Source organism: Centropristis striata, chromosome 3 (genome assembly GCF_030273125.1).
Source record: "Centropristis striata isolate RG_2023a ecotype Rhode Island chromosome 3, C.striata_1.0, whole genome shotgun sequence".
NCBI classification, from domain to species: Eukaryota; Metazoa; Chordata; class Actinopteri; order Perciformes; family Serranidae; genus Centropristis; species Centropristis striata.
In genome coordinates this window covers 39,858,777-39,875,926 of record NC_081519.1, presented here as the reverse complement: position 1 = coordinate 39,875,926, position 17,150 = coordinate 39,858,777, and the positions used below count along the sequence as shown (strand labels likewise).

Below are 17,150 nucleotides of genomic sequence, written 5' to 3'. Positions count from 1 at the left end.
TCCCAGCTCTCACCCAGACACCTGCCAGTATGTCTGCACATGTGGGGGGAAAGATGGGTGTCATGTCAACTCCTACACACAAACCAGAGCTCCCCACCAATGTGGAGCTATAAGAGGATCAGATCTTATCATTTTTCTTTAAGTGAAATGTTCTTCCTCTTAAATCTCTTTTGTTTTACATGCTCTAACACCGTTTGCTCTTGTTTCTCATGTGGACCACCAGTGATGTGCAGCGGTCGTTATTTCACGTGAGGCGTCTTGGCTTTGGGTGGCTGTTTGGGGTTTTCGCTCATTAAGGTGATGGCAATCATCCCTGAGGCAACGCACGGCTGCACCTCGACAGAAGCACTTGTCAGAGAAGAGAATAAAGTAGAAAGCAGAGCTGTCTGGGCGGTGGTAGTTTTATATCAGTGTGTGTTGTAATGGCCTGGATGAAAGTCAGGACAAAAGCTTTTTCTTACACAGAGAGAAGAAATATGTTGTGTCTGGGTGGCAGCTGTTGTCATGGTGTAAAATGAGTTAGATGTTTTGATGTGCAGCAGTCGGTCCAACTCTCCTCTTTCCCATCACCATCAAACTAAACTGCGTCAAGCATCAATGTGTTACTGAACGGGCCAACAGGGGGCACAGTCGTCAGGAGCCTTGACCAGCAAAATGGCCTTCACCAGCAAAATGCCAATTAGGGAGACATGAAACAAGCTCAAAGAACTACAAAATCACCAAAAGAGACATAAAATTACTGCACAGAGACACCAAAAATAATTTGTCCGACACAAATGACTATAGTAAGAAACAAAAAAAAGACACAAATTGGCTAAAATGAGAAACAAAACGACCAAAACAGATACGAAATTAGTACAATGAGACACAAAATGACCAAAAAGGCTCACAGTTACACACAAATCGATCAAAAAGACACAAAAGTAGTACAATGAGACACAAAATGACCAAAAAAGACACAAAATGGCTACAGCGAAAAACAAAAAGACCCAAAAAAAGATACAAAATGGCTAGAATAAGACACATACAAAAAAAGATGCAACATGGTTACAGTGAGACAAATCTACAGACCAAAATGGCACAAAATTACAAAAGTGCGACACCAAAAAAGACACAGAGACACAAATGACAGAGAAGACACAAATTGGCCACACACAAAATGTCTGCAAAGTGGCACAAAAACAACCAAAAAAAGACACAAAGTGATGGAAAATGAGCTGCTATTTTATAAATCCACCCATGGTATCTTTTCATTTTCCAGCACCAGAGTAAATTAGTAGAATGACCTGCTGTTGTTAGTGTCTGTAACCACTCAGACATCCACTTCTCTGTCTGTCTGTTTGTCTGTGCATGTTTCATGCACTGCTGTCAGCCCGCCACACTGTATTTATAGACAAAATACTTCCCAGCCACAGAGATAATTCTAAATTAAGTGTGTACATAACAAGGTAGATATGAGGGGGCTGGTGATGGGAGCTTCTCACGCTGCAGGCACTCTTATTCACTCATACATCATTGTTATAATTATATGTGAGGCACATTATAACTGCTATTGTTGTGGCACCCAGTTTAAGTTTGATCCCTCTCACTTTTTTGTTTTTTCCACCTTATAATCTGCTCTTTATCCTGTCTCCCCTGCCTCTGTTTCCCCAAGTCTCGCTTCCATGCATATGCCATGGCTGACGGTGTTGGGTGGAATGTGGCTCAACGCTCGGTTTTTAAATAGCATCCAAGCCTGAATCAGCCGCTCCAAATAAGGCAGAGGGCGCTGACACTGGCCCCGAAATATCAGCAACCACCTCACTGAGAATTAAGCCTTTCCTTGCCTTGATAGTGAAGGATGATCTGTGATAAGCTACTGTATCCTAGCAAAAACAAGACACAGGATGTGCAGATGCCACAGAGCTGTTTTTAATCAACTTCAAGTCAAGAAAACATGCTTAACTGGAGCTGGTCTCAGCAGGATCAGAATAGCTTGAGCTGCAGGTGTTTGTATTTTACAGTAATGGTGGTTCAGGTCAGCTGAGGCTGTGAAATTCTCCGTCAGTTACGTGTAAAATAGTAACGTTAATTATAGCGTTTAACCACGGCCATAGTGAGTAACATGAGATATTTAGTTCCTATTATGAACCTATGACACATACTACTTTTATTATATGTGTTACAATTAAATGTGTATTGTGTTGTTCCTTCAGGATCCTGGTGGGGGCCCCGCAGGCAGCGGGGCAGGGTCTGTTGACAGGCAGCCGGCCAGGAGCCTTGTTCAGGTGTCCAATCACACCGGAGGAGTACGACTGTGAGAGGGTGGATATAGATGGAGAAGGTGAGTGAAGCAGAGCTAAAACTATTAGTCGGTGAATTTATTAGCAGATTGAATCACCAACAACTGCTAGAAACAGAGCAGAGGCTGTGCTGCCACTGCAGCCTCAGTCAGCCTGAGACAGAGCTACACTTCCTCACCAAATGTAAAAAATATGAACTAATTAGAGAAACATATTTCCAAAAATTTGAATCCGTCAAAAAAGGTTTTTTAACACAGCAAGTGACACACAGCTGTTGGTTGTTTTGTTTTTATTTTGTTTTTTCTTCTTTTTTTGCTGGGACAGTTAGATTGTATAAATTATATGTTGATTGTAATTCAATGATTGTAAATATTGCTTTCTTTTATTGTTATTAGTTTTTATTTTCTTTTAAATATAATAATTTATTGTAAATATTGCTTTCCTTATCTTGTTATCTTTTTTTCTGATGCTTGCTTTGGCAATATATACATTGTTACGTCATGCCAATAAAGCCAATTGAATTGAATTGAATTTAATTGAATTTAATTTAATTGAAACAACAACTTGTTTATTTTTTTAAGCAAAATGGTTAATTTCAACTTCTCTAATAAATATATATGCTGGTTTTCTTGTTTCTATTGATGTTTTATGTTTTTTTTTCATAAAGTACACAGGACAATTTGGGGTTTTAAGCTATTTTCCGTTACAAGAAAAACAGTTTATCCTCCTTATCCAGAGAGCCCTCTTTAGCTGAGGCTATTTATTAGGTGCTTCCAAAAAATATATATATATTTCAGAATAATTTATTTATAGTAGATATCGATGCTAAACATGAGGTCTTCAGCTTTCAGCTTGTCAACCAATTGTGTGTTGTCCAAATGATGTCAGAAGAAGAGGTTAAAAATGTCAAGTCATGCTGTTAATTGTTGAACATATTTCATCGACCAAATGATAAATCAATTAATTGAAAACAAATCTTAAGATGAATTAAGATAAATTAACAAGAATGCAAATTTTGACACACCAATAGACTTCACTGTGTTCTTCTCTATTATCCTCCACTTTATCTCTCACCACCACTTTTATTTATCAGAATTAGTCTTTCTAGATTAATTCATTTGCTGCAAGATAAGATTTGCTGTCATACAGCTTCTAACTAATGTTATCATTTAAATGGTGCACTGCATTAGAGAAAAGTTAACCATAATCTCGAGTTAAAAAACCACTGAATAACAAAGTGTTGTTTGCTTACTGTGGCTCAGATCCTAATTGGTTTACAATATGGAAATTGCTATGAATGCCATTTCCTTCTGTGTTTTCCTTCAGTGAGTCTGGACAGAGAGAGCAAAGACAACCAGTGGCTGGGAGTCACTGTCAAGAGTCAGGGGATTGGAGGAAAGGTGGTGGTAAGTGATCCACATCCTGTAAATGCATCAGTGCAGGAAGCGCAGACTTCCTCTTTGAAACAAAAAATGTTGTTTTTGCTTATGACCCAATGAATTGTGAACACAGATTTTCATGTTTCATTTATCAGTTATACTCACTTAAGAGAATGAATACAAGAATTTCTGTTTGAGTCCAACAGTCACAAGCAGAGGTGTGGACTCGAGTCACATGACTTGGATTCGAGTCTGACTCGAGTCATGCATTGGATGATTTTAGACTCGACTTGACAAAATGTAAAGAGACTTGCAACTCGACTTGGACTTTAACGTCAATGACTCGTGACTTCACTTGGACTCGAGGCTTTTGACTTGCTACTTTCCCCCATACCCAAAGATGAAAAAAATATGTTATTAAGGCTCTGTATCTTTCCTTGTGTGTGAGCTGCTGTGGAACTAGTTAAAATGCAAAATGGCATCATTGATATGGAAGTACGAAGTTAGCATTTTTGAACAAATAATTACAGTTGCACTTGTTTTTTCAGATGTATTTAAAATTAAGAATATTCTTTCAAAATATGAGTTAAATGTTAAAAATGACTGGTTAATAGTGCAATTAGGAAGTGCAATGCCAGCACTATTTTTTCTGCAATTTCAACTGCACTTGTTTTAATGAATAAAAACAGATTTTAAAAGCATACATGATCTGTGTAAATATATTATTACCCTGTGGTTAAAAGGACTCGAAAGGACTCGAAACTCAAACTACTGGACTTGGGACTTGACTTGATACTTCAATTCAAATCAACTTTATTTATATAGCCCTTTAAGACAGTGTTAGCTGATACAAAGTGCTGTACATGGCAGGACAGACCAACAATAAAAACAATAAAAACAAAGAACAAGCAAAACAACTAAAACAAAGCGAGTCTCATGCTGGGTAAAAACAAAAAACAGTAAATAAAAGTGGGTTTTAAAATTAATCTCAATTTTAAAATTAATCTTAATTTTAAAATTAATCTTAATTTAAAAAAAAACACAAAGAACAAATAAAGTCAGTTGTCAGTCTTGACTTCGGACTTGACTCGGGACTTGAGGGCAAAGACTTGAGACTTACTTGGGACTTGCAAAACAATGACTTGGTCCCACCTCTGGTAACAAGCACTGTTAATCCTAATAATTAATATCCTAATGAACTGTCCTGTCCCTCACCAGACCTGCGCTCACCTGTATGAGCTCAGGCAGCGTGTGAGTCAACCTTCAGAGACTCGTGACCCCATTGGACGCTGCTACGTCTTGAGTGAGGACCTGACGGAGCGAGATGACCTGGACGGAGGGGAGTGGAAGTTCTGCGAGGGCCGTCCGCAGGGACACGAGCAGTTTGGCTTCTGTCAGCAGGGACTCTCCGTCAGTTTCACCCCAGACAACAACTTCATTCTGTTTGGCGCTCCGGGAACTTACAACTGGAAAGGTAAGGTGTCTGAGTGACCCACAGAGGGCTGGATCTCAGAAACAAGGCTGTGAAAAGGCATGACGTGTAACTTATCATGGAGATATTTTAAACCATTGTGGTGTTGCAGTTTTAAAGATGCAATAATTCTTTTTAAGGCACTAGGTGGCAGCAACGAGAACAAAAGCATGCAAGCTTGTGAGTGTCCAATGTTTTACTCATTTTATGCAGTCTGAGGAAATCTTTTTTTTTTTAACAAAATCAAGAAATAAATGATGTTTTGAATTAAATATTTTGTACTAATTACAAATTTTGCCTTCACCAGTGCTGCACCATTCCAATAATACTTTTTTTTTAAGGATGATGTTGATTATTGAGTGCTTTGACAACTCCCAGCGGATTTAAAGACAATATTAGAAGAAATATTTGGTACTAATGTGGGCTAGAATTAAAAAGCCAATCTATGAAAACTGTCTAATCAAAATATCACAATTAACTGTACAATACTGTAAGGGATAAAAAAAAAAATCATATTGATTTATAAACCAATCTAGTGATTGGACACAGACATTATGCAGAGCGTGCACTTAATCACAGAAAGCACTGAGATTTATCTGGTGCAGTAATCAGTTACTGGATTGATTTATTCTGTCTGCAACATGAGATCAATGTTCATGTTGGTCTTAATTTATACAATTCAAGTTCTGAAACATAAAGAAGAAATATTATAGAAAGAGTCATTTTGTGAGTGTGCTGTTCTGTCCCAAATGCATGCCACACACAGGGTCATAGCGGGTTTTGAGTTTGTGATGTATTTACAGTAAAAAAGAGCAACATATTCCCATGAATGTATGATTTCCCACCAAAAAGTAGGACAAATAAGGAAATTGTATAAACTGTTCATGAGAAATGCCAGAAAAATTACTAATACCCCTTTTCCACCAAGGCAGTTTGAGGGCTGGTTCGGTGCCAGAGCCGAATCCCAAACCAGTTCTGCGTGTTTTTACAGCCAAAGAACTGGCTCTCTGACCAACAAGATAAACTAAAATATGTATCATTCATTTTGTTTTATTTGTTTAACTGCAATGTGACCCATACAGGCTAGCGTTAGCTTACAACAAAGGCTAGCATCAACATCTTACATTCAGAGTTAAGAACATAATCACCGTCCAAAGCATTCAAGACGTGCAGCACAATTGTGTTGCACCAGTTGCGTTTGGAAGCTAATGTAGGCCCGCAAAGCCATAAGCAGCATTCGTAAAGAGAATGTAGTCTCTCATTGTTGTTATTGTGCACTGTAAAACTTTTTACTGTAAAATTACAGTAAATTACTGGCAGCAGTTTCGCCAGTAAGTTACTGTAAAATTTACAGTACATCTACTGTATTATAGAAATACAGGTCCGTTTACTGACAAACTGTCTCGTAACGAAGAAAAAAAAATAGCGTGACGTTTAAATGTTTAACTCTAAATTATATTACAACTATTCCATGAAAACCCTATATTACTATTACTGGAAAAACAACACATTGTGATTATTTCAGCACAGACAAAAATGAAATGAAACAAAACTTTTCTTCTTTTCGAAAATAACGGCTTTATTTTCCCGACATGCTCAGCTGAAAACCGTAAATTCCTTTAAAAATATAATTTTGACCGTTGGAATGCCTGAGCAATCATGATAACTCCCACAATGCATTGTTTTCACAGCAATATACTGTATAATCATAATACAGCAAGTTAGTGTTAGAATTTGACTGTAAATTTACAGCAAAGTCTTACAGTGTGCTTGTGGAGAGCAGAGACATAGCCTGTGAAAAAAACAAACTTCTTTCTGAGAAGCATCTCAAGTTGAACCAACGACGAACCAGCACCAGCCCAGCACTCCACCTAGCTCTGCATTGGTTGAAAAGGGGTATAAATATACATATGTATTACATATGTATACAAACTATATAAGCAGTGGGACATGCCATGTGTCCATGTATGAACAGGTACTGTAACATGAGTATGTTTGTGCTGTGTGTGCTTGTTGCTGTGCTGTGCCCTCACATGTTTCCATTCCAGGTGAGATGCGCGTCCAGCTCCTAAACCAGACTATGCTTGACCTCGGTTTCTATGACGACGGGCCCTACGAGGTGGCAGATCAGAAACAACTTAATGCCCAGCTCATCCCTGTGCCCTACCACAGTTACCTGGGTAGGACTCGCCCTCCCTGCTCACTGCTGCCTGTGCACAGGAGAGAAAGAGAGGGCCGGTGGAGGAGGGTGACTCCACGGCTCAGACTGCACTCAAACATGGCTGCCAAAAACACCAGAGCTAGTAACAGTAGCAGCTGCCAAGCTGCCTCTAACTGCTCCCTACTCCTTTTGGATTATTTCTGGATGAGTCTATCTGTGTGTGACTCACTGAGCCCTGATTGTGACTCCACCTTGTTTTTTTTTAACAACACTTTCCCATGTGAATGTGGGTGGACAAATATCCAGAGCTTTTTGTGGCCTCATGAAAAAGTTTGGCCTTTCTCCCTTTTTTGAGCAAAGAAGGGAAATATTTACGCCAAAGAAATCAACCCAACAACAATGACGTTATCCTCATTCCAACTAACGCCATCTTCTTCTAAAGTAAAGCAAAACATGGCAAAACTTTTCAGTGTGCAGTGTGCAGGACAACCAGTCAGGGTGCAGTCTGAGCCTGAAACGTCCTCTCCTCACCAGGTACCCAGTGGTTCTGCAGGACCGCTGCGGCACCACAAAGACAAAACACCAATCAATCACATCCTGTCTCACCTGCACTCCCTCTCCCCTCCTTTTTCCTCTTTCTTCACTCTTTTCCCCCCCTTCCCTCACCATTTCACCACCCCATCACTCCCCTCCTACACTCGTCCCTCTCTTTTCTATCTTTCCTTTCCTGTCTTGGGCCATAGGGCTCTTGTTCATGGCTAGCCCCATTGAAGATGCACTGCTGTACAAAACTCTGGAGCCCCCCAGCCGGCCCACGCCGTTTGAGGATGTAGCTCATAATAGCTACTTAGGTTTGTAGGCGTGAGGTGTTTTTGTTTGGACCGGACTGGGCTTGTAGTGGAAATAGTCCTACTGTCTTCCTCCTTGTCTTCGTCTTAATCCTGTCACCTAATTCCAGTTAGATTTTTAGTGTGTAATCTATGTCTGGGACTGTATCACCTGTACTGTTAAAGAGACAGCCATCCAAAAATGTTTTTTGCAAAACTTTGTTTTAATTTAATTTAATTTTTTTCTATGATTATTTTTTTCTACTTTCTGTTTTGAGCTTCTGATTTGAGAGTGACTCCGAGATGGTTGTCTCTTTGAGTATCAGCAGGTTGTTTGTCTGTTCTGTCCGTAGATGTCTGTCGTCTGTAGAGTGATGAGTCAGTCTGTCAGTCTGCATGTGTGTGTTGGTACCAAGCCTTCCAGGTGGTGGTGGTTTTTCTCTCCAGTTGTCATAGTTTTACGTTTTTACTGATAATAAAGTTTAACTAACAAACAAGACAAAAAGTCTGCAGCCAAGAGAGTGGCTCTGTGAGGCGATACATAGGCACAGTGGTGCTTTTAGCTTAATGATAACATGCTGATATGCTCACATGCTGATTTTAAGCAGGTATTTACCCTAAATGGCAATAGCCGTGTTTCCATTAAAGTTGAAGCGAAACGTTTTTAAATGTTGATCTTAATAAATTGTGAATTAGGGACATTTCCATCTACAGGTTTAGGGAGAATAAGCAAACCTGCATTTATGTACTTTTGTCAGAAGATTGCAGTGTAATTTGTTCCTGTAGGCTAATCCGTCAGTAAACAGTAGATGAAGTAGAGATTGTCTGAGGAACAACTTTGGCCACCCACGAGAGAAAATGGAGAGCAGTCTTCAGAACTTATTTGGAAAAAGCATTTCCATCTCCCTTTTAGCGCATTAACTATTATAAAAAAAGACAAAAAAACACCTCAAGCGAGCGTAAAAACTTTATTTGCATTTTGGAAATGTGATATCGAAGTTTCCATCAAGCTTTTGTCATGCGAAACATAAAAATGTGCATAGAAATTTGTGAATGGAAACACGACTAATGTCGGTCTGAGAAGTAAGGTCAATGCAGAAATGCCTTAAAGCTGCATTCTTTCTTATGGCCAGTAGGGGGCGACTCCACTGCTTGCAAAAAGAAGTCAGATCATGTAGAAGTCTTATATGTCATTTGTGGTTATATATGTTGTTTGACCAGCAGCCTATACAGTTGTTTATCTATGAGCAGGTGTTGCCAGAACTATAAATGAGATAAATGAGTCAGTGCAGAATTTCGTAGCATTCTTTCTAATAATGGTTCAGTCTGAACCAAAGAGGTGGACTGAAGCTTGTTTGTGTTCTGAACCTCTTTGTATTTATAGTGACCATGTGTAACGGCTCATCATTCGCCTAACATTGATATTGTTCCAGTTATTACTCTTCACTGAGTGTGTGGATCTGCCATAAATCTCTTTATTCACATACCTCCAAGCCTGCTCACACTCCCGCTCTCCTCATTGAGCCGTCTCCTTGACAACACTAATTCCCTCATGACCTTTTAGCCTTCATTTATAAACTCACATGCTTCCATTGATCCTAACCAGCTGATGTCGCTCACCTCTGCATGCTTACTAAAATACAAGGACAGTGTTGTAGCTATTTATGATCACTTTTATTACCAGAAAAATCCAAAATGTCACCTGACTGGTTATTTCTTATTTTACGGTTACTTACACAAGTGACCTGTGTTGCTGAATAAAAGCACATGTCTTTACTTGTCTTACTACCGTCAAGGCCAAATCAAATCCTGCCTGAAAGCATAGAAAGAATATCTTTATTGGACAGTAAAGCCAGATTTTCTGGACACTTGATGCAACATCTTTGTGAAACATCTACTGCCAAGGTTGTTCATGTTTTCAATAATTTAAAAAAGAAAAGAAAATACTGTCTGTTCGCATTATTGGTTTACCTATGTTTACTGCTTGAGTCAAAGCAACATACACATTCTTTTGTCTAGACTTTACCTAGATTAATTTCTCAGAAATTAAAGAATTTCTAATCTATTTATGTGTTAAATGCTCATGGCAATTTGCAAAAATATATTTACAAATGAAGTTGGGATAAAACTGAAAAAAACAAACAAACATCAGGTATTGTAAAAAAAAAAAAATACTTGCAATAATATTGAACATGAAGAATCATTTTAGTTCAATCCATAGATATTGCCACAGTGTAATGAGATGATATCTTAAAACTTAAAATTAAACAGGAATTTTAACTCAGAGGGCATACTGAGAAATAAATAAATGTGGAATGAAATAAATAATAGTTTAATAGCATCGCACATGTGAATAGCTGCAAAGTCAATGTGATGTATTTATGTAAAGCACCAATTTAAAACAGGGTTACAAAATGCTGTCCAGCAGCCAATCAGTTGCAGAAGAGAACCATGAACAACACATAATTGAAACCTAAATTAAACACATTTTAAACAGATTTTAATTTGCATTCATGATTTAAATTTCTGTAAATTTAAGCTCATTACTTTTGAGTGCATTATGACTTGTTTAGGACTTGGGACTTGACTCAAGACTTACCTGTTTTGACTTGGGTAATTACTGCAAAGACTTTCAAAAGACTGACGTTATACATATGTATGTATATATATATATATATATATATATATATATATATATATATATATATATATATATAACAATAAGAAACAACAGTATAATAATAACAACAAAAATATATGTAGGAACATGATGTGGGGAACATCACCTTAATGTGCAAGTTGTTCTGCAAAGACTGTTGCTGGGCCCCTTTTAAAAGCTTCTGCTGCTTTGAGCTTTCATTCCCCTTTTAGTTTAACAGTGACGACCTTGTAGCGAGTGTGTGTGTGTGTTAAAAGCCACCCTGTGTGGAAAAAGTAGCACCTTTGTCTCCGTCCGTTAGTTTTTACAGGACTTGCGATGCAGACTGTTGCATTCCTCACCTGCCACCCTGGAGCTGCTCACTTTTGTCTCTGTTATGTCTCCTCCTGCATGTTTACTCAGGACTAACAAATGTCCTCCTCCTCCTCCTCGTCCTCCTCTTCGTCACGTCCCGATAGATTATTTCACAGCCTCCTCTTTGCATGCTTTAAAAACCAGAGAAGCAAATGCATGTGGTTGCTTCTGTTCAGGTGAAATGTTTGATATGATGTGTTATTTTTCACAGTTTAATAAGAACACTATGTTCAACACACATCTCGTCATGAAGCAAACACACAAACACACACACACACACACACACACACACACACACACACACACACATACATACATACTCGTTTATCTGGCTTGGAGGGGACAGTGGACAAAAAGGTGTCTGCTGGGGACCACCCTTTCTAAATGAGATACAGACATGGTTCCAAGTCCCAATATTTTTTTTCAATTTTAGATTTTCATGTATCACTTAAAATGTTAAGATTTCACATTTTAAATTTTTCACTTATTGCATATGACATTTACCAACACGATGAAGCAAACACACACACACACACACACACACACACCCTCCCCCTTCCACTTGTTCACTCCTTTTCTCCACCTGATTTATATGCAAGCACACATTCCTTTACATACACACACACACATGCAGACATACACTTCCACACAAAGGAGTGGTTGCTATAAATCTGATTAACGTCCACCCACAATGTTTATATCCTGTCTCACTTGAGGCAGCTGATACAGAGCAGCAGCATCATGAATCTCATGAGACATTAGGTGAAGCCTCATACATCTCCTTCTGTTAGTGTCACAACCAGCCTCTTTCTCCTCTTTTCTGCTGGACACAGTCGTTCACCGGCCTGCAGCAGTCTTCAAACACATGCTCACAGGACATTTACACCCATCATGAGTTTGGCATAAAATCAATAGTCACTTAAGGCACACATTTCATTAGTAGGAAGATGAGCAGAGCATGCTACACACACAGAGATGAGCCTCTGAGCCCCACGGTCAATACTAACCCCTGACCCTTTCCTCTTCCTGCCCCCCACCGGCTTCTCCTCCATCCTGCCGTCGGTCTTCCAGGCTTTTCCGTGGACTCTGCGATGGGGATAATGAGCCTGGGGGAGCTGACCTTCGTGGCAGGTGCACCTCGGGCCAATCACACGGGAGCGGTGCTGCTACTCAGGAAGGACAACGTGTACCGGCTGGTGCCGCAGCACATCTTCTGGGGGGAGGAGCTGGCATCTTCGTTCGGCTACTCAGTCGCTACGACGGATCTGAACAGGGATGGGTAAGAAAATGCTGCAAGCAAAATTGCTCGTTTGGCAGAATGGGCCTCAGAGGAGAACAGTCTCATGAATTAACATATTACAATACTTTACTGTAGCAGGTTAAGGTGGAACTCATTGAACTGCTGTACATAATTTTGAGGTAGTTCAAGCTATGATAATGCATCATATTTTAGAAGTTAATGCACATGTTTTGGGGGTTAAATCTTAATCTGAGTTTGACTGGAAAATGAAGACAAGATTCTTTAAGACAACTTTGGTGGTTTCCAAATTTGTAGATGAGCCAGCTGCATTATACTGCTGGAGAAAATGCGGGATGGTTGGCGACCACTCACACATATTTTGGGATTGCCCAAAGCTGCTTCCTTTTTGGAAGGGGGTAAAGAGCGAGATCGATACAGTATTGGGGATTGATTTACTGTTTAGCCCAAGTCAGTTTCTCTTTGACCTAATTCCTGGCGACACTTACACCAAGGACCAAAAGTACTTGTTACACATACTTTTGATGACTGCTAGAAAAATGGTGACAATAAAATGGAGGAATCCACGGCCACCTACAGTGGCACAGTGGAAACAGAAGTTGAGGGAGGTTTATGGAATGGAGGCTTTAACTGCTCAGTTACAATTACGGTCAGATATCTTTAAGAGGAGGTAGCTACCTATTGCAAGGTATTTCTCTAGCTGAAGGGATCTCACACTGTGCTGTACTGTCCTGACTGTCCATTATTCTTTCATTTATTTATTTAATTATACTGTCTTCATTATTATTCAGCTTGCTGTAACCCAGTATGTCTTCTGTCTTTGTTTAGTTTTTTTTCGCACTGCCATGTCTACTCTGTGCTGTTGTCAAGGAATGTTTTGTACCATGTTCTTTCTTGTTGAATGAAAATAAAGTAAAAAAAAAAAAAAAAATCTTAATCTGAAAGGTCACTTGCAACCATGTCTCGAAATAAATGTGGTTGATTAAAAAATACAGTATTTGCCTCTGAAATGGAGCAGAAGTATCATAAAATGGTAGTAAAAATGTTTTAATGGCATGTACTCTATTGCATTTTTTAAGCCTTGCTCTAAATTCAGTGCTTTAAAAAAACATATATCATTAATCTGCAAATCTCTGTGTTTGTTCCTGTTTCTAGTTGGACAGATCTGATCATTGGAGCTCCTAATTTCTTTGACCGTAAGGCAGAGATCGGTGGAGCTGTGTATGTATACCTAAACCCCTTCGGTCACTGGGACGATCAGGCTCGGCCCATCCGGCTCAACGGGACCTACGACTCCATGTTCGGAATGACAGTCGGCAACATTGGAGATGTGGACCAGGACGGATACGGAGGTGAGAACAACTATAGTCTCGTACACAACACATCACAACATTAATGTGCAATAACTTATATTTATTATAATACCAATTAGCACTTTTTATCCAATACGTTGGCTATGAGTGTATAGTATAAATGCGTGCATATGTTTTGATGTGTAGAATGTGAGTATGAATGAATGGAATGAAAGCACTATATTTTTAATAGCTATTCTTATATTTGAGCTCGGTCGTTGAATGCACCTGTATATTGTTGTTGATGTTTTTGCACAATGACAAAAAAAATTCGGTCTGATATTAAGTATGTATATGATATATAATAATGAATAAATCTAAGTCTGTGGTTTCTGTTTTTAACTATTTAAGTGGAGGTTTGTTTCTAATAACTCATTTAAAACTGTTTTCAATCGTTTTCCTATCTGTCAGATATTGCTGTGGGGGCACCGTTTGATGGAGATGGCAAAGTTTATATCTACCGAGGCTCAAATGCTGGAATTGAAACAAAACCTGCTCAGGTGAGTTTCATACAACCGTTTTGGATTGGGCCAACAGATGAAAGGAAGAAATACAAGAGTGACTGACTGTATAAATGATGACTGATCAGTGTTTTCTTACCTCATCAGGTGCTGGATGGTCGTGACTTTGATGTGAGACGTTTTGGATACTCCCTCTCAGGCGGTTTGGATATTGATAATAACCACTACCCAGATATTGCAGTGGGCTCTCTTAATGACTCAGTGGTTCTCTTCAGGTGAGAAAGGATTTATTTAAGAACTTTAACCCTTTATCAGGCAAAGAACTATATGTGGTAACTTCAGGTAATATTTCGAGAAAAATATTGCAAATTTACTAGATTAAAGTAGCAAATCTACGAGAAAAAAAGTTGCAGATTTACGAGAAAAGTGTGAAAAAAGCAACTTTTTTCTCCCAGATTCACCACTTTAAATCTCATAAATCTGCGCATTTTTTTCTCGTAGATTTGCCACTTTAATCTCGTAAACTTTTTTCTCAAAATATTATTTTGTATGGTTTTTTTTTTACACATTCTAGCAGTATGTAATATTCTCCAATATTCTCTAGGGTTGAAATTTGGAATTTGCAAGTATTTCAATGAGTGTCCTATTAAGGGTTAAAGTGGTGAATCTGGGAGAAAAAAGTTGCTTTTTTCCCATTTTTTTCTCGTAAATCTGCGACTTTTTTGGCACAGATTTGCCACTTTAAATCTCTTAAATCTTTTTTTCTTGTAGATTTTCCACTTTAATCTAACTTTAATCCACACTAATCGAAATATTACCTGAAGTTACCAAATATAGTTCTTTGAATGCAAATTAATTCCAATGTGTGTTAATCAGGAAACATAAAGGCCACATTTTAAGCTCTAAATCACATTTTTATTGTTGGAAAAATCTGGATTGAATTTGAATCTCAGCAGACATTAAAGACATACACATTAAATACATGTTTATCATACATCCTGTATGTTTATGATCTGTTTTTACCGTGGTTTATTTATGTCACCTGACACATCACTTTGTGTTTTTGTGTGTCCCAAAGGTCTCGTCCAGTCATCCATGTGATCAGAGAAATATCTATCGACCCTCAGTACATTGATCTGGAGCAGTATAACTGCAAGGGCAGAGATGGAGTCTGGTAAGAAGTGATGAAATAATCCAAGTGACTGAACTAAATTTAGATTAAAAAAAACAACTGCTGCTAATGTATTTTTCCTTTTGAAAATAAAGTATAATCTCAATCTATAAAACGGTTGTCGTTGTAAAAACACAGATAATTATTTTCACTCTCTGCTGTCTGCCTTTTATAGCGTGGAGGTCAAGGCCTGCTTCGTCTTCACAGCCCACCCAGAACACTACTCGCCACACATTAGTAAGTCACAGCTCGCTTTTCAAGACCATTTTTGTTCTTGTCTCATGTGGGACAGGAGACATTTCTATTTACAGTGGAAAGTAACCTTATCTGTGGAGTAACATGAGACTTTATTTTGATAAAATCACAGCTGTGTAATACTGTATCCCCTCAGAGGGGGGTTTCACAGGTTCTCCCCCCCGGCGGGCTCTTTAAGTGTCTCTGTGTGTGTCCTGACATTTTTCACTCCCTCTGTCTCTCTCTCCATGCATCCTCACGCCCTCGTTTTGACTCCCTTCCAGCTCTCGTGGTGCACTTTGAAGCTGACACTGAGCGCAGGAAGCTGGGCCTCCCGCACCGCATTAACTTCCTGGGCCGCAGCTCCCTGGAGCCGGAGTACACGCAGACGGAAGAGGTGGAGCTGCACCGGCAGCATCACCCTGCATGCACCACTGCCACCTTCCAGCTCCACGTCAGTCACTCAAACTTTTGTTTTTGTTTTTATTTTATTCTGGTAGTAAAATAATCCCAATCCTCCACAATTTGTTGTTGATATCAGAGCACACAAACTGCACAAAAGCAAGTTTACAGAAACTCTAAGTATCTTATAATGATGCTATGAGAATATTATCTAAGAAATGTAGACGGTGTAGTGCAAGTAAAATGTTTGTGGCTGCAAGAGTTTACAAACTTTTCTAAGAAGAAATTTTTATTAATTAATCTTATAAAAACGAAAGGTAAAGTACTTTATATTATTTTTTAACCATGATTTTTTTTAAATTGTGCTTTTGCATATCATTTGTTCTATGTAATGTCTTGTACGGTGGCCCTGAAGTGCAAATCACAACGGCAAATCAGAAAACACAACGACAAATCAGTTTTTTGATTCGTCGTTGTGTTTTTTGATTTGTTGTTGTATTTTTTGTGATTTGCACTTCAGGGCCACTATAGTCTTGGCTTTAACCAGGACTTTAAGTCTGTAGTAAAATTTTGATTCTTCTATTTTATAATCTCTGTCCGTGCAGGAGAACATCCGTGACAAACTGCGCCCCATCTCACTGGCGATAACCCACACTATCAAGCCCGTGCCACCGCGCAGACACTCAGGTGCCAAGAGGCTGGAGAAGCTGGCGCCTGTACTGAGTGTTTCCCCCTCCAATACGCTGCACTCTGAGGTCTGTAACAAAAAGCAAGATGAAGTATTTTATGGTCAGGATTAGTTTTAATGGGCTGCTCTTGCCCGCAGATTACAAGTCAAGATTTATGAAACACTTCCCATTAACAGTTATTTTCCGCAGTAATTGAGGCTTGTCAAGACTGGGTCCAACCTAGATTTTTACAAATAAAACATTTTTAGTCTTAACAACATGAATAAACATGCAGAATAAGATTTTTTGTTGTTGAAATATGCAGGATTCAAACTGTTTTAAACCCTGGATTGCTTGGATTGTTTCTGTTTTTCTCTCTTTAACCCCAAAAATGTGCTGCTTAATAGCACAATGATGTAGAAAGTAATGCAACGAGGGATGCAACAAACGGTTGTTTTTCATCATCAATTA

The 17,150-nt window shown here is 38.8% G+C and overlaps 1 protein-coding gene across 1 annotated transcript in view; it reads left to right on the top strand.

Moving 5' to 3' along the window:
• itga7 (integrin, alpha 7) overlaps positions 1-17,150 on the top strand; it is a 46,263-nt gene that overhangs the window by 15,715 nt on the left and 13,398 nt on the right. The window contains exons 2-13 of the mRNA XM_059329161.1: positions 2,196-2,323; positions 3,609-3,688; positions 4,880-5,135; positions 7,181-7,312; positions 12,205-12,412; positions 13,547-13,743; positions 14,155-14,243; positions 14,352-14,479; positions 15,283-15,378; positions 15,551-15,612; positions 15,894-16,063; positions 16,617-16,766. Coding sequence (XP_059185144.1) covers positions 2,196-2,323; positions 3,609-3,688; positions 4,880-5,135; positions 7,181-7,312; positions 12,205-12,412; positions 13,547-13,743; positions 14,155-14,243; positions 14,352-14,479; positions 15,283-15,378; positions 15,551-15,612; positions 15,894-16,063; positions 16,617-16,766 — 1,696 coding nt within the window. The remainder of the gene's footprint in view (positions 1-2,195; positions 2,324-3,608; positions 3,689-4,879; positions 5,136-7,180; positions 7,313-12,204; positions 12,413-13,546; positions 13,744-14,154; positions 14,244-14,351; positions 14,480-15,282; positions 15,379-15,550; positions 15,613-15,893; positions 16,064-16,616; positions 16,767-17,150) is intronic.